Below are 18,838 nucleotides of genomic sequence, written 5' to 3' on the forward strand. Positions count from 1 at the left end.
GAGTTTAAATGTATTTGGCTAAGGTGTATGTAAACTTCTGACTTCAACTGTATTCTGGGTTCTGATCAGGTACGACAGTTGAACTAAACTCACAAGGCATTCATAAGTTATATTCTTCAAGAATGAATGGGTATATATAATTTAAAAGTAACAATTGATGTAGAAACCGCATATTGCCCCTTTAATGCACATTGACGAGTTAACTTACACTGTAAAGGGGTTGCAGAGAATTTGACATTAACTTGCCACAGCTGCCTGCATTTCACATTACAGTACATCTACTGTAATAGTCTCAAAGCAAGTACTGTGTAATGACAGTACAAAACATAACATTGATTATACTGTAAAGTTAATACTACCGTAATCGTAATGAATGAAAAATAATTTACTGTAAATACAAGGGATTGGTGCAAGCAGGTTGGCTGCTAGGTAGTTTAGAAATTACAGCATATAATTAATATTAGATGTCTTATAACACTTCTGGAAGCTTCCAAACTGGCAGCGACTACAGGGGAAAGCAAAATGCTCAACCGTTTAAGACTTCCCCACTCCAACCTGTCCCCTATACATTTTAAATTGATGGGGAACTATAACCACATAGGAGTTAAATTGGTACAGCACTCTCACTCACGGGTGCACTATAGCCTCTTACGAGGCACGCCTGAAAATGTCAACAAGCCAGAAACAAATAAAACATTTGGCACTCCCAACTATAGAGCACGGTATTCTGTGGGGTGGAATTACAGTACCATTCAAAATACAGCAATTATTTCCCCACAATTTACTGTATGCTGCAGTAAACAGGAGCAGTTTACAGTTGATAATACCCAAAATTGCCATATGAATTAGTTTCACGTTACAGTGTACCTCTGCTTTGTCAAACAGGTGAGCAGAACTTACACATTATCAGTGAAACCAGGAATACGGCTGAGCTCCAGGACTAACCAGGAGACAAAGGATAGTGGAAGGAGATCAAGGGAAACAGTTGCAAAGACTACCGGAATGTTGTCACCAATGGTTACATTGGTGAGTCACGCTTGACGGAACTTCAAAATGAGAAGCAACATGTTTTTTATTTGAATGGTTCTGTTGATCATACAGTGATTTATTTGATACACCAGATTGCACAACAAATTACATTTATCTTGTATATAGTCGGTGATTCTGTTGGATCAATACAAAAAATAAAACCTGACCTAGAAATCTAGATTTTTCCACACATTTACCGGATTTGATCCGAATGGGGACTGTGTGCACACTAAGGAGAGCCCTTACGGAGCTGAGGAGTGGCTTCTCATGGTGGACGAGAATGACCAGAGGTATGAGAGAGCGGTCATCATCAAGAACAAACATTCTGGAAGGTTAAAGGCTGTCCATAATGGCTGCTTTGTTGGACTAACATCGTACACTGAAGACTGAAAATGGTACTTAGAATAATGAGTACATTGAAAACAAAAAAGATTCAAATGAAAATAAAAGCCAACTTGTTCAAAGTATGTTTTTGAGTGAATATTCTTGTTACAAAAGTTATGGGGTTCTATTGATGGGAATATTGACAACAGAAATTAATGAAAGTATTCAGTTTTTGGCCAAAACTAGAATCTCTTCCTCTTGAGGATCTCCGGTTTCCAGTTGATTGGGTGGCTTTCCTCGGTCTGAAAGAAATAATAAATAAAATCTCACCCTAGTCAGAAACAAGAACATATGGAGTACGTCAAGGAATACTTCAGTTTCATTAGCTTAGCAATGTTTTAGTGACTGTCATTTTTCCTGATTGAATAAACATCCACAATGAGGTAGTAAAAAAAAACAAAAAAAACACTATTGAATCACATCTCAAAACAAAAACTTGTGTAGATATACAGCACGGGATGAAAGTATGTCTTACCGCGGTGTCGTCCTCTTTGTACACCTTGATGGTCTTGTCAGCCTCGGCCGTGATCAGCCTGCTCTCTGAGTTGTCGAACATGCAGGCGAAGATCCCCGATTCGCTATCCAGCGAGCCAGGTTGCACAGCGGCGTGGATACGCTGGAAGTTGTAGCCCGTCCGCCAGTCCCACAGGTGAATGGTGCCGTTGTCAGCTAACGGAGACAATAAGAAGCTGTTAGGTTTAGCTGTATCCTGGAATGCATTTCAATTACCAGGTGTGCCTTGTTAAGAGTTCATTTGTGGAATTTATTTCCTTCTTATTAATGGGTTTGAGCCAATCAGTCGTGTTGTGACAAGGTTGGGGTGGTATACAGAAAATAGCCATATTTGGTAAAAGACCAAGTCCATATTATGGCAAAAACTGCTCAAATAAGCAAAGAGAAACATCCATCATTACGTTAAGACATGAAGGTCAATAGAGAAAATGTCAAGAACTTTGAAAGTTTCTTCAAGTGCAGTCGCAAAAACCATCAAGCGCCATGTTAAAATTGGCTCTCATGAGGACATCGCCAAAGCAAAGGAAGACCCAGAGTTACCTCTGATGCAGAGGTTAAGTTCATTAGAGTTACCAGCATCAGAAATTGGCAATTAACTGCACCTCAGATTGCACCCCGAATGCTTCGGAGTTCAAGTAACAGACACATCAACATAAACTGTTCCGAGGAGACTGCGTGAGTCAGGCCTTCATGGTCAAATTGCTGCAAAGAAACCACTACCAAAGGACACCAAGAAGAAAACTTGCTTGCGTCAAGAAACAAGAGCAATGGACATTAGACCAGTGCAAATTTGTCCTTTGGCCTCGGGTCCAATTTTGAGATTTTTGGTTCCAACCACCGTGTCTTTGTGAGACGCAGAGTAAGTGTGGTTCCCACCGTGAAGCATGGAAGAGGTGGTGTGATGGTGCTTTGCTGGTGACACTGTCTGATTTATTTAGAATTCAAGGCACACTTAACCAGCATGGCTACCACAGCATTCTGATACACCATCCCATCTGGTTTGTGCTTAGAGGGACTATCATTTGTTTTTCAACAGCACAATGACCCAATACACCTCCAGGCTGTGTAAGGGCTATTTGACCAAGAAGGAGAGTGATGGAGTGCTGCATAAGATGACGTGGCCTCTACAATCACCCGACTACATCCCAAACTATCTCAATTGGGTTGAGTTGGACAGCAGAGTGAAGGAAAAGCAGCCAACAAGTACTTAGTATGTGTGGGAACTCCTTCAAGACTGTTGGAAAAACATTCCAGGTGAAGCTGGTTGAGAGAATGCCAAGAGTTTGCAAAGCTGTCCTCAATGGTGGCTACTTTGAAGAATCTAGAATATATTTGGATTTGTTTAACACTTTTTTGGTTACTACATGATTCCATATGTGTTATTTCATAGTGTGACGTCTTCACTATTATTCTACAATGTAGAAAAAAATAATGGAATGTGTAGGTGTCCAAACTTTCGACTGGTACTGTAGATCAAAACATTGGTATAGATATAGGGCTAGGACCTAGACACGGCTGCCTATAGGATGTCCTATTACTTAGCCATTCCAATATCTTCGCTTCCAGCCTCTTCCGCTATCACTTATTTTTTGTTTGTTGCCCATCTTTAGTAATGCGCCTTCAAAGCAACAACGCCCTTCAATGTACTATGAATAGAAAGAATCTGACCCAATCATCATGACAGAGGCTCAAAACTGTCTATTTCACTAGCAACATATATAACATATAAGGCCCAGTTGGAAAAAGCAACGGGCGTTTTCATACCTCCAGATACCAGCACGCCGTCCGAGTTGACTGCCATTGCGTTGATGATGGCGTTGTGTCCAGAGAGGTTCTGGATGAAGTTGCCGTCGGGGAACGTCCACTGCTTGATGTTGTCGGCAGAGCCAGAGGCTAAGGTATACCTGTAATGTGCAGCCAACCAATGGTTCAGTGTCAAAATAAAAAATACAAACGCACAAATAAAGTGAGCGACCCTATCAGCTATCAATCCTATCATTTACTACAACTAGGTAATAGAAGTTGACCAACTTGGGTGTGACATATGCATCAATACTAGCTACGTATGAGGAATTTACATACTGTCTGGGATGTAAGGCCAGTGCCCTGACAGACTTCTTGTGGTTGGTGAGAGTGGCTCTGGTCTTCCCAGCTATCAGATCCCATAGCCTGATGGTGGAGTCGTGGCTCCCTGGAATAGGAAAGAGCAGGGTTCAGAAGGTCACGCCGTAGCAAAACGTCTTGAAACTAACAAAACGCTGTGTTCTTATTGGACAAGTTCAAGTGGTATCTCCTATTTTCTCCCTACCAGAACATGACCCAGTAGAAAAGGTCAAAATTCTGATTTTTCTTCGCGCCAGCTCATAATAGAACATAACAATATAATAAGCCATTGATGGTACTTTGCAGTGAGTCAACTAGCCAATATATGAACACAGCTTGGCAAAGCAGTTGTAACGTATCCGTCCGTACCTGTGATGATCTGAGGTTCGGCGGCCTGGCATCTGACTGTGGCCACTGTGTTGGTGTGTCCGGACAGGGTGTGCACGTTGGCTTTGCTCCTGATATCCCACACCTATAGACGCACAGATTCCATATTGAAGTCTCAAAACATTCCAAAATGTTCCACTAAAAATAACGTTTTTGAAAGTCAAGACAACTCGTCATTAGTAACACTTACCCTGGCCGTGGCATCTCGACTGCATGTGACCAGCACGTCGATGGTTGGGTGCAGGTCCAAGTCGTACACGGCGCTGAGGTGGCCGTGGTAGTGCCTGATCACCTAAACACAGCAATCATAATTGGAAAAACAATATGGCATTGAAACGTGTAGTAGAGCAGAAATGAGTGGGCGTCACTATACTAAATACTTAACTAAATAATAATGGACCTACAGTCCATTCAAACACAACATATAAAGTAAAGCAGAAATGAAAGGGTACTAGTGCAGTACCTTGTTGTACTCCAGATCCCAGCACTTGACCTGCTTGTCCTCACCGCAGGAGAACAAGTAGGGACTCCGGGTGCTCACGGCCACGCCGCGCACCGTGCTGATGTGTCCCGTAAGGGAAAGCTTTAGCTTCCCACTGGCCAGGTCCCAGATCTGTCAGAAGAAGAAACAATGGGTTTTGAAATCACGATCAAACTTATAGCTGATCTATTACGAGATACATGACTAAATGCCACCATTTCACAGACATTGAATAGATCAAATGGGTGCCCCAATACACTTGTCACTTATTATTCTCATATCTACGAGTGATGAGTGGTAAAAACGCAGCCCCTCATCCCTCCTGTCAATCACACACACTGATTAAACAAAGGACTTAATCTTCCTTTAAAGCTGCAATATGTAACTTTTTGGCGACTCGACAAAATGCACATAGAAAAACACGTTATAGATTTTTAATTGAAAGCAAGTTGAAGCAGCAGTATATCTATTCTGTGTGTGCCATTTCTATGCTTCCCGTTCCTAAGTTTCATTTTTGCGTCTTTTACTTTTGTACACCCGCTTCAAACTGCCGTTTCAAAGCTTATAGATCTCCCGGTCTCTCTCTGTACTCACCTTAATGGTTCTGTCGCCAGCGCCGGTCACAAACCACTGGTTGCCGGGCTCTACGGCAATGGACCTCACCCAGCCAAGATGACCACTGATGACCTGGAAGGGATAAAGCAAACCTGTATCAGCTACCACACAAAACAGGGGGCAAGTCAATACCCTCGAAGGCATCTGAAACACATAGGCCCTACATAAAAGACATTCTAAGATTATGGTAGTACGTTTGAAGGACTAGGGACAGTTCCTTACAAAACATCAACCTTTGGTAAGTGTGCCAAGTGCTTTGATAAAGTGTGTGCACTGTAGAGCAAGTAAGTTTATTCAGATGCTCCTGACGTGACAAAATAATGTCCTTACCCGAAACAACTTCCACGGCGCGTGCCACTGGGGCTTGGGCATAGTGGGGGCTTTTCTGGCAATGAGGGAAGAGTTTTTGGTGCCGCCTCCTTCCAAAAGAGACTAGAAAGAAGACAGAAAATGATTATTCGAAGATCATACAAGGCTGTTGTCACATTAGTGGAATGTTGGTGCAGAAATACATGTGAAGTGTTAGACACAAAAAGGTGTGTAGGACTAATAATACGTATCGGAGAGCGTTTACCCACCATAGCGTGTGAGTGAGGAGCGTGAGGCCTCTCTGCCCCCACTGCGTGTCTGTGGATGTCCCCAACACTGGCTGCTGTGCGACTGGCGTCCAGCCTGGATTTACACAAAAAAAACTAAATGGATGCTGGATACCTCAAAGTACAAATTGGGGTTGCCTATCGTGTTGACTGGATACAATATCGTGTTGACTGGATACAATAACCCTTTGCTTATTTCTCTAAATTCTGGGGGTCTGTACAGACAGTTGTAGTGCTATAGAATTACAGAAGAATTGTGTCAAACAGATGAATGTCTGACGTGAACTATCGAATTATGTTTGTTCTAGTGTCTTTTCACTTCAACAAATCTACCGGGCATCATCTGAAGTAAGTACCTGGCTTGTGATGGTGGCAGGGCAAGAGCCATGGCATGAACTCCCCCCTCACTGGGGTTCCTATGTATCTGAGTGTCTGCAGTCAGAGCCACCCCTGAGGATGACAATACACAGCATTATAAAAGTGATGTAACACCCCCGAGGGCACAATATGAATGAATGTGGTTTTACTTGCAACAGTAGCATTGGTATTGAGGTTATACCAGAGGGAGGGGTTCTCCAAGTCTGGTCCTGGGGAGATAATGGGTGTGAAGGTTTGGGTTCCTGGCCAATCATTTAACACACCAGATTCAAATAAATCCTGATCTTCAGCCATGATTTGCTGAATCAGGTGTGTTATGATAGGGCTGGAACGAAAGCCTGCACCCCAAGAACATCTCCAGGACCAGAGTAAGGGATCCCTGGGTAAGAGTTGTAATTACCAGGTCCTGAGGGGTATGCGTGGGTCCCAGTGATCAAGTACTCTGGATCATCAGCTGGAAGACCAGAGAGTTGTAATGAGAAATACTTGGAAGTATTGACTTGTAATAGTGCGCATTCGTTGCCCGTGAAAACAATACTGATTTGTTAATGATTGACGTTGACGTTATGGCATTCTTACCGGGTTGGAGATAGTTCTGATTGGCAGGCATGTTGGATCCCAGTGGTCTGTCCTTGCCCTCTTTCAGAACGGGCATGTGTAGAACAGCACTGTAGTCTGCCCTTAGCTTCGCTGCCATCTTCACCTTGTGACTACAAAGGGAAACCCTAGTTAACTCAATTGAACACATCAGGCATAAAGTAGGGCCGGGCGATACGGCCTAAAAAACGATGTCTTGATCTTTTCAAACGGATAGGCGATTCACAATATACAGTACCAGTCAAAAGTTTGGGCACCTACTCATTCAAGGGTTTTTCTTTATTTTTTAAAACTATTTTCTACATTGTAGAATGATAGTGAAGACATTCAAACTATGAAATAACATATGGAAACATGTAGTAACCAAAACAAAGTGTTGAATCAAAATATATTTGATATTTGATATTCTTCCAAGTAGCCACCCTTTGCCTTGATGACAGCTTTGCACACTAGGCATTCTCTCAACCAGCTTCATGAAGAATGTTCCCACATATGCTGAGCACTTGTTGGCTGCTTTTCCTTCACTCTGCGGGCCAACTCACACCAAACCATTTCAACTGGGTTGAGGCCAGGTCATCTGATGCAGCACTCCAACACTCTGGAGTGTTTGGTCAAATTGCCCTTATACAGCCTGAATGTGTGTTTAGAGTCATTGTCGTGTCGAAAAACAAAATGAAAGTTCCTCTAAGTCCTAACCAGATGGAACGGCGTATCGCTGCATAATGCTGTGGTAGCCATGCTGGTTAACTGTTCCATGAATTCTAAATAAATCACAGACAGCGTCACCAGCAAAGCACCCCCACACCTCCTCCATGCTTGGAACCACACATTGGGAGATCATCCGTTCACTTACACTGCGTCTCACAAAGACACGGCGGTTGGAACCAAAAATCTCTAATTTGGGCTCATCAGACCAAAGGACAGATTTCCACAGGTCTAATGTCCATTGCTTGTGTTTCTTGGCCCAAGCAAGGCTCTTCTTATTGGTGTCCTTCAGTAGTGGTTTCTTTGCAGCAATTCGACCTTGAAAGCCTTATTCACCTGATGTGACTGTTACTTGAACTCAGTGAAACATTTTTTTGGGCTACAATTTCTAAGGCTGGTAAATCTAATGAACTTATCCTCTGCCGCAGAGGTAACTCTGGGTCTTCCTTTCCTGTGGCGGTCCTCATGAGAGCCAGTTTCAGCATAACGCTTAATGGTTTTTGCGACTGCACTTATAAAAAAAAACTTTCTTCATTCACATTTCTTGAAATCAATGCAAAGGGTGGCTACTTTGAAGAATCAAATATAAAATGTATTTTGATCTGTTTAACACTTTTTTGGTAACTACACGATTCCATGTGTTAATTCATAGTTTGTCTTCACTATTTTTTTAATTTCACCTTTATTTAACCAAGTAGGCTAGTTGAGAGCAAGTTCTCATTTACAACTGCGACCTGGCCAAGATAAAGCATAGCAGTGTGAACAGACAACAACAGTTACACATGGAGTAAACAAACAAGTCAATAACACAGTAGAAAAAATTTTCAAAAATAAAATAAAAGAGTCTATATACATTGTGTGCAAAAGGCATGAGGAGGTAGGCGAATAATTACAATTTAGCAGATTAACACTGGAATGATAGATGATCAGATGGTCATGTGCAGGTAGATGCTGGTGTGCAAAAGAGCAGAAAAGTAAATAAACACAGTATGGGGATGAGGTAGGTAAATTGGGTGGGCTATTTACCGATGGACTATGTACAGCTGCAGCGATGGGTTAGCTGCTCAGATAGCAGATGTTTAAAGTTGGTGAGGGAGATGAAAGTCTCCAACTTCAGCGATTTTTGCAATGCGTTCCAGTCACAGGCAGCAGAGAACTGGAAGGAAAGGCGGCCAAATGAGGTGTTGGCTTTAGGGATGATCAGTGAGATACACCTGCTGGAGCGCGTGCTACAGGTGGGTGTTGCCATCGTGACCAGTGAACTGAGATAAGGTGGAGCTTTACCTAGCATGGACTTGTAGATGACCTGGAGCCAGTGGGTCTGGTGACGAATATGTAGCGAGGGCCAGCCGACCAGAGCATACAGGTCGCAGTGGGATAAGGTGCTTTAGTAACAAAACGCATGGCACTGTGATAAATTGCATCCAGTTTGCTGAGTAGAGTATTGGAAGCTATTTTGTAGATGACATCGCCGAAGTCGAGGATCGGTAGGATAGTCAGTTTTACTAGGGTAAGTTTGGCGGCGTGAGTGGAGGCTTTGTTGCGAAATAGAAAGCTATTATTCTACAATGTAGAAAATAGTAAAAATAAAGAATCCTGGAATGAGTAGGTGTCAAATTTTGGCTGGTACTGTACATTCACTAAAAATGACCAACCTCTTATAGCAGGCATTTTGGAAAATGAACACCGGTTTCATAAACAATCTCAAGCACAAGCCCACATGCTAGTGACTAGCCAGCTATTCTTTGTATTTATGGTCTAGCCAACTTGGATCTATTTGCTAGCCAACAAAGTAGAAAAGTTTAATTGTTATGAACTCACCCTCCTGCACATCTCCAACTGTTTGAACAGCATGCTAGCCTGTCCACTTTGTTCAGATGTTGAAATCAAGTGGCCTACCTTATTTCTCAGAATGAGTTGCCATTATATAATAGCTTTTTTAAAGCTCCTTGTACATTTATAAAACAAACCGGACAGCTCGTGTAACAGTCCTGTGGCTAAAATGCTGCTAGCGGTACATGGTCCTGGAATGTTGCGTGTGACAGAAACTGAGCATTCATTTTCCAGAATCAATGTCCATTGACATTCCCCTTTTAGTAGGGTCTGTTCTTCACACAACAGTAGAGACATAGAAAAGGTATAGTTAGAAAGTTCTCCCCCTATAACAGTAAGATAATGTCTCAATGTGTTTCAGTGTGTGTGGGGGAGGGGCTTGGTGCGCGTGTGTAAATGAGGTGCGCCGTCACAGCAGAAGGAGCGAAGGCGACAAGACCAAAAGACAACATGAGAACAAGCGGACATAAACGCTAACAAAAAAACTAGATTGCGATACAGGCATTTGGAATATCATACTAAAACATATATTCAACTGAATTAGATATAATCGCCCAGCACTACCTTAAACCGTAGTCATTTCAGAGAATGAGCCTCTGTCCTTAACATAACCCACATAGATTCTGACCCTATGCTTGCTTACAGCTGCACTGGGATCTGACTGACTTCGTGTTCAGATTAAGACACCGCATTGCGAGATATGGCCCGGAAAACGTACCTCAATCCAGGGATGAGAAATGCGTTGTACTCTGATTTGTCTCATTATCCCAACTGTTACATAGAGAAGTTTGAACGACTGCTAGTTTCTCTGGAAAACTGCATTTTCCATCCTCATGCTAGGTAGCAGAAGCCACAGCAGCCATTTTGGAAGGGCAGTGTCAGCCAATCAGCTCCTTTGTTGTGCCATTCCACAACGGCTGCAGTGGCTACTGCTAGCTAGCATGTAGATGAAAACGTCAGTTTACTTAAAAATGTGTCATTCAATCTTCGATGTAACTGAGTGTAATTCACATACTTACACCTCAAGACACACACACTTGTTTTCACTAATTATCCTATGCGCACACAGTGGACTATCCACACACAGACTATGTATGCCCCCACACACACATAAACCCCATTCACTGCTGCTACTGTCTATTATCTATTATTTTGCCTAGTCCCTACCTATATGCACATAGCTACCCCAATCACCATTCGACTCGGTACTGGTACTCCCTGTTTATAGCCATGTTATTTTTTGATTTGTTATTCACAGTTTATTAATTCCTCGAGTTACAAATATATATATTTTAAAATGGTATATTTTTCTCTGCAGTTTGGAAAGGGACCTGTAAGTAAGCATTTCACCACACCTGTTTACGAAGCATTTGGCAAATAACGGGACACTTCCTTCGGAGTACAACGCATTTCTCATCCCTGGATGGAAGTAGATTTCCCGAGTCTTATCTCGCGCCGGATCCCGGTGTCTTAATTTAAACAGGAAGCCTGTCCGAACCCAGTGCGGCTGTTAGCAAGTGTAGAGTCGTTAACTATTATGTCTATGCTGAACAGACAGACTGGACCCACACACAGCGACAGCATATTGTTATACAAAACATGAGTACCTTGTTTCATCCAAGGAGACTGGTTTGGCATGGTCAGCAACAAACATATCATGAGTCCTTTTGAGGGACCTGAACACGAGCGTGTGCACAGAGTGCTTCTGCACATCCTGAAAAATGAAATACACGGACATATTACTTTCGACAAAAGATATTTCTTTGCTAGTTAACTGTCATCTACTGTAGCTACTTATTCATGACGCGAGCTACTGTAGTTAGCCATGTGCCGTTAACGTACATCTCAACTCCACGATACCACATTCGCGGATGTAAGTGCAAATAACGTTACACAGCTGATCTAGCTAATATTAATTTTCCAAATGGAATTATTTCCAGTGTATTTCAAATGGGCTAAGTATAACTTAACGTTGCTTGCTAGCTATCACGTTAGCTTATGCGCCACTAGCTACACCTGTTGTAATTTCAGTTTTACTGACAAAAATATGCACGAAAGAGCACATACCTCAGTCATTTCTGATGTTACTTAGCCAGTTAGCTTGGCAATCTGTAAAAACTTTCGATAAAACAGATGTATAAATTAGCTAGACACCGCTTGCTAAACAAACGCACAAATGCTGTTCAGATTCACCGGATGCAAACCATCAGTTCACGTGTTAATTTCCGGGTCAAATATTCCCCCTTACGGCTGACGATTATCGCCACCACATGGCCACATCTAGTAACTTTTATGATACAAGTAAACTCAGCAAAAAAGAAACGTCCTCTCACTGTCAACTGCGTTTATTTTGGTGCACCTACCCGCCTGTCCAACATCACTACTCTGGACGGCTCTGACTTAGAATACGTGGACAACTACAAATACTTAGGTGTCTGGTTAGACTGTAAACTCTCCTTCCAGACCCATATAAAACATCTCCAATCCAAAGTTAAATCTAGAATTGGCTTCCTATTTCGCAACAAAGCACCCTTCACTCATGCTGCCAAACATACCCTTGTAAAACTGACCATCCTACCAATCCTCGACTTTGGCGATGTCATTTACAAAATAGCCTCCAATACCCTACTCAACAAATTGGATGCAGTCTATCACAGTGCAATCCGTTTTGTCACCAAAGCCCCATATACTACCCACCATTGCGACCTGTACGCTCTCGTTGGCTGGCCCTCGCTTCATACTCGTCGCCAAACCCACTGGCTCCATGTCATCTACAAGACCCTGCTAGGTAAAGTCCCCCTTATCTCAGCTCGCTGGTCACCATAGCATCTCCCACCTGTAGCACACGCTCCAGCAGGTATATCTCTCTAGTCACCCCCAAAACCAATTCTTTCTTTGGCCGCCTCTCCTTCCAGTTCTCTGCTGCCAATGACTGGAACGAACTACAAAAATCTCTGAAACTGGAAACACTTATCTCCCTCACCAGCTTTAAGCACCAACTGTCAGAGCAGCTCACAGATTACTGCACCTGTACATAGCCCACCTATAATTCAGCCCAAACAACTACCTCTTTCCCTACTGTATTTAATTAATTAATTAATTTAGCTCCTTTGCACCCCATTATTTTTTCTACTTTGCACATTCTTCCATTGCAAATCTACCATTCCAGTGTTTTACTTGCTATATTATATTTACTTTGCCACCATGGCCTTTTTTTGCCTTTACCTCCCTTATCTCACCTCATTTGCTCACATCGTATATAGACTTGTGTATACTGTATTATTGACTGTATGTTTGTTTTACTCCATGTGTAACTCTGTGTCGTTGTATGTGTCGAACTGCTTTGCTTTATCTTGGCCAGGTCGCAATTGTAAATGAGAACTTGTTCTCAACTTGCCTACCTGGTTAAATAAAGGTGTTCTCAACTTGCCTACCTGGTTAAATAAAGGTGTTCTCAACTTGCCTACCTGGTTAAATAAAGGTGTTCTCAACTTGCCTACCTGGTTAAATAAAGGTGAAATAAAATAAAATAAAAATTTCAGCAAACTTATTTAACTTAACATGTGTAAATATGTGTATGAACAAAACAAGATTCAACAACTGAGACATAAACTGAACAAGTTTCACAGACATGTGTCTAACAGAAATTGAATCATGTGTCCCTGAACAAAGGGAGGGCCAAAATCAAAAGTAACAGTCAGTATCTGGTGTGGCCACCAACTGCATTAAGTACTGCAGTGCATCTCCTCATGGACAGCACCAGATTTGCCAGTTCTTGCAGTGACATGTTACCGCACTCTTCCTCCGGGCACCTGCAAGTCCCCGGACATTTCTTTGGGGAATGGCCCTAGCCCTCACCCTCCGATCCAACAGATCCCAGACGTGCTCTATTGGATTGAGATCCGGGCTCTTCGCTGGCCATGGCAGAACACTGACATTCCTGTCTTGCAGGAAATCACACACAGAACGAGCAGTATGGCTGGTGGCATTGTCATACTGGAGGGTCATGTCAGGATGAGCCTGCAGGAAGGGTACCACATGAGGGACGAGGATGTCTTCCCTGTAACGCACAGAATTGAGATTGTCTGCAATGGCAAAAAGCTCAGTCCGATGATGCTATGACACACCGCCCCAGACCATGACGGACCCTCCACCTCCAAATCGATCCTGCTCCAGAGTACAGGTCTCGGTGTAACGCTCATTCCTTCAACAATAAACGCGAATCCAACCATCACCCCTGGTGAGACAAAACCGTGACTCATCAGTGAAGAGCACTTTTTGCCAGTCCTGTCTGGTCCAGCGACGGTGGGTTTGTTCCCATAGGCAACGTCGTTGCCGGTGATGTCTGGTGAGGACCTGCCTTACAACCGGCCTACAAGCCCTCAGTCCAGCCTCTCTCAAGCCTATTGCGGACAGTCTGAGCACTGATGGAGAGATTGTGTGTTCCTGGTGTAACTCGGGCAGTTGACGTTGCCATCCTGTACCTGTCCCGCAAGATGGATGTACCGATCCTGTGCAAGTGTTGTTACGCGTGGTCTGCCACTACGAGGACGATCAGCTGTCCTTCCTGTCTCCCTGTACCGCTGTCTTGGGCGTCTCACAGTACAGACATTGCAATTTATTGCCCTGGCCACATCTGCAGTCCTCATGCCTCCTTGCAGAATGCATAAGGCACGTTCACGCAGATGAGTAGGGACCCTGGGCATATTTATTTTGGTGTTTTTCAGAGTCAGTAGAAGGGCCTCTTTAGTGTCCTAAGTTTTCATAACTGTGACCTTAATTGCCTACCATCTGTAAGCTTTTAGTGTCTTACCGAACGTTCCATAGGTGCATGTTCATTAATGGTTTATGGTTCATTGAAAAAGCATGAAAAACAATGTTTAAACTCTTTATAATGAATATCTATGAAGTTATTTGGATATTTACGAATTATCTTTGAAAGACAGGATCCTGCTGAGTTTTATATGATGTCTTCTGCAGTGTTACTAATAACCATTCAGGCCTTATTTATAGTTTATATAATGATTTTTATTCAAGATAAACAAGCTATGATGACTATCCTGGCAAAACCACTATTTTCAAGATTCATTTCAAGCCCTAATCACATGTAAAGCCTAGGCCCGTTAATTTTTTGTGATGCTTTTGGACAGTTCAAAGTTGTCGATTTGGATTTCATCCAGACTTTATGTCCTGAATACGACAACACTGCATTTTGAAAACCTCTGAAAACTACGGCACTAGGACCATGTTTGTCAACTAAAGTACAGCTGATTAATATTTAACCACTATCGATTCTAAATTTGGATTAGGGTTCCCCCATTCAAGATGCACATCTGCATTCTGCAATTTTAAACGAGTATTCCGATCACAATCAAGCACCAAACTAAATCTGTTCACATCTCCTGTAGATTCCTGCCTACTTCTGTTTTTTCCCTGCAGTACAATGCATCTTGGAAAACATGAGTAAGCATATTTCCGCAATGCGTATTATCCATTTACTAAACATATTTGACTCAATATGAGTAACTGCCATACAAATATGGAATGTCCGTCAGGGGACTTCTAATCAACCAACATCAATGCTACTATCCCAAAGTGATGAATTCAAGTTTTCCCTGATCCTACTTTCTATCTACTGGATGGAAAAGTGATTGTCAATCGATGACTATTGCAGTAGTGCGTTATGAAATACACTAATTTACTCATTTTGGCTTTTGGTTGACCCCATAAAAACACAGATAGGAAAATGTCATGTACGTTGGGTAATATTGACATAAAGAGTGGTCACATAGGGGACCTGCACAATGTACAAACAAAGACAAATAATCACTCACACAGAGCATACATACCAGTCAGCAGAAACCCACGCATCAACCCACACAGACACACACGCCCACTCACACATGCAAGGCCTTTCTGAGATCAATATGATTAGACGGCAGAAAGAGAAAGAGAGAGATCAGGAGAGAGAGAGTATTTTTGGTCATAGTGTCACATCTACCGAATGACATCCAAACATGGTTTTGTCCATGTACAGTCTAATAGATCGTGTGACAACGATTACAACATGTTGTTCTCAAAACATGCATGGAGAACATTTGTCTTGATAAGGCCATGCATCAATGGGACAACAACAGTATGGGTTCTAATTCCTGTACTGTTGGTATTGTAGGAAATAAAGGATTGACTGAGTTGTAGTCATGGCAGATAATATTCAAAGTTTTGGTGACTTTAATATTCACATGGAAAAGTCCACAGACCCACTCCAAAAGGCTTTCGGAGCCATCATCAGTGGGTTTTGTCCAACATGTCTCCGGACCTACTCACTGCCACAGTCATACTCTGGACCTAGTTTTGTCTCGGACCACCATTCTATTATGTTTGCAATCGCAACAAAAAATTTGCTCAGACCCCAACCAAGGATCATCAAAAGCCATGCTATAAATTCTCAGGACAACCCAAAGATTCCTAGATGCCCTTCCAGACTCTCTCCACCTACCCAAGGACGTCAGAGTACAACAATCGGTTAACCACCTAACTAAGGAACTAAATTTAACCTTACGTATTACCCCAGATGCAGTCGCACCCTCAAAAACAAAACAAAAACATTTGTCATAATAAACTAGCTCCCTGGTATAAGGAAAATACCCGAGCCCTGAAGCAAGCTTGCAGATAATTGGAGCGGAAATGGTGCTACACCAAACTGGAAGTCTTCCGACTAGCTTGGAAAAACAGTACCGTGCAGTATCGAAGGGCCCTCACTGCTGCTCGATCATCCTATTTTTCCAACTAATTGAGGAATAAGAACAATCCAAAATGTATTTTTGATACTGTCGCAAATCTAACTAAAAAGCAGCATTCCCCATGAGAGGATGGTTTTCACTTCAGCAGTGATAAATTCATGAACTTCTTTGATGAAAAGATCATGATCATTAGAAAGAAAATTACGGACTCCTCTTTAAATCTGAGTATTTCTCCAAAGCTCAGTTGTCACTGCCAGGACCAAGGATTAAGGGAGACACATTTAATACTATATCTCTTGACTCTGATGAAAATAGTCTTGGCCTCTAAACCTTCAATCTGCATACTGGACCCTATTCCAACTAAAGTACTAAAAGAGCTGCTTCCTGTGCTTGGCCCTCCTATGTTGAATATAATAAACGGCTCCCTATCCACCGGATGTGTACCAAACTCACTAAAAGTGGCAATAATAAAGCCTCTCGTGAAAAAGCCGAACCTCGACCCAGAAAATATGGAAACTATTGGCCTATATCGAATCTCCCATTCCTCACAAAATTGTTTGAAAAGCTGTTGCGCAGAAACTCATTGCCTTCCTGAAGACAAACAATGTATACGAAATGCTTCAGTCTGGTTTTAGACCCCATCATAGCACTGAGACTGCACTCGTGAAGGTGGTAAATTACCTTTTAATGGCGTCAGACCAAGGCTCTGCATCTGTCCTCATGCTCCTAGACCTTAGTGGTGCTTTTGATACTATCGATCACCACATTCTTTTGGAGAGATTGGAAACCCAAATTGGTCTACACGGAAAAGTTCTGACCTGGTTTAGATCTTATCTGTCTGGAAAAGATGTCAGTTTGTCTCTGTAGATGGTTTGTCTTCTGACAAATCAACTGTACATTTCAGTGTTCCTCAAGGTTCCGTTTTAGGACCACTATTGTTTTCACTATATATTTTACCTCTTGGTGATGTCATTCGGAAACATAATGTTAAATTTCACTGCTACTCCTAGATTAGACTACTGCAATGCTCTACTTCCCGGGCTACCCGGATAAAGCACTAAATAAACTTCAGTTAGTGCTAAACATGGCTGCCAGAATCTTGACTAGAACCCCAAAATGTTATCATATTATTCCAGTGCTAGCCTCTCTACACTGGCTTCCTGTTAAGGCAAGGGCTGATTTAAAGGTTTTACTGCTAACCTACAAAGCATTACAATGGCTTGCTCCTACCTATCTTTCTGATTTGGTCCTGCCGTACATACCTACACGTACGCTACGTTCACAAGACACAGGCCTACTTACTGTCCCTAGAATTTCTAAGCAAACAGCTGGAGGCAGGGCTTTCTCATAAAGAGCTCAATTTTTATGGAATGGTCTGCCTAGCCATTTAAGAGACACAGACACGGTCTCGACCTTTAAGTCTTTATTGAAGTCTCATCTCTTCAGTAGGTCCTATGATTGAGTGTAGTCTGGTCCGGGGGTGTGAAGGTGAACGGAAAGGGAGCGACAAACCACCCTTGCTGTCTATGTCTGGCCGGTTCCTCTCTAACCCTATTCTCTGCCTCTAACCATATTACGGGGGCTAAGTCACTGGCTTACTAGTGCTCTTCCATGCCGTCCCTAGGAGGGGTGCATCACTTGAGTGGGTTGAGTCACTGACGTGATCTACCTGGCCAGGTTGGCGCCCCCCTCGGGTTCGTGCCATGGGGGAGATCTTCGTGGGCTATACTCAGCCTTCTGTCATGGTAGTAGGTTGGTGGTTGAAGATATCCCTCTAGTGGTATGGGGGCTGTGCTTTGGCAAAGTGAGCGGGGTTATATCCTGCCTGTTTGGCACTGTCTGGGCGTATCGCCGGACAGGGCCACAGTGTCTCCCGACCCCTCCTGTCTCAGCCTCCAGTATTTATGCTGCAATAGTTTATGTGTCGAGGGGCTAAGGTCAGTCTGTTATATCTGGAGTATTTCTCCTTTCTTATCCGGTGTCCTGTTTGAATTTAAGTATGCTCTCTCTAATTCTCTGAGGACCTGAGCCCTAGGATCATGCCTCAGAACTACCTGGCCTGATGACTCCTTGCTGTCCCCAGTCCACCTGGTCATGCTGCTGCTCCAGTTTCAACTGTTCTGCCTGCGGCTATGGAACCCTGACCTGTTCTCTGGACGTGCTACCTTGTCCTGGACCTGCTGTTTTGGACTTTCTACCGCACCTGCTGTCTCTAACTCTGAATGATCGGCTATGAAAAGCCAACTGACATTTACTCCTGAAGTGCTGACCTGTTGCACCCTCTACAACCACTGTGATTATTATTATCTGACCCTGCTGGTCATCTATGAATGTTTGAGCATCTTGGCCCTGTTCTGTTATAATCTCCACCAGAGATTTAGGCTGGGTTTCTGTACAGCACTTTGTGACATCGGCTGATGTAAAAAGGGCTTCATAAATACATGTGATTGATTGATTGATTAACTGACTAAGTC

At 42.8% G+C, this 18,838-nt stretch overlaps 1 protein-coding gene across 1 annotated transcript; it reads right to left on the reverse strand.

Annotated features, from left to right (window-relative positions):
* Positions 1–1,054: 1,054 nt before the first annotated feature.
* Positions 1,055–11,871, reverse strand: LOC109894156 (pleiotropic regulator 1). Its single transcript, XM_020487398.2, has 15 exons — positions 11,689–11,871; positions 11,229–11,335; positions 7,066–7,196; positions 6,887–6,940; positions 6,465–6,558; positions 6,091–6,184; positions 5,843–5,944; positions 5,492–5,584; positions 4,880–5,029; positions 4,607–4,708; positions 4,399–4,501; positions 4,009–4,117; positions 3,691–3,830; positions 1,889–2,082; positions 1,055–1,655 (listed from the first exon to the last, which is right to left on the reverse strand). Exons 1-15 carry the CDS (start codon positions 11,695–11,697, stop codon positions 1,596–1,598), a joined length of 1,542 nt encoding a protein of 513 aa, XP_020342987.1. The 5' UTR covers positions 11,698–11,871; the 3' UTR covers positions 1,055–1,595.
* Between the last annotated feature and the right edge of the window lie 6,967 nt (positions 11,872–18,838).

This window comes from Oncorhynchus kisutch, linkage group LG7, assembly GCF_002021735.2.
Source record: "Oncorhynchus kisutch isolate 150728-3 linkage group LG7, Okis_V2, whole genome shotgun sequence".
NCBI lineage: Eukaryota > Metazoa > Chordata > Actinopteri > Salmoniformes > Salmonidae > Oncorhynchus > Oncorhynchus kisutch.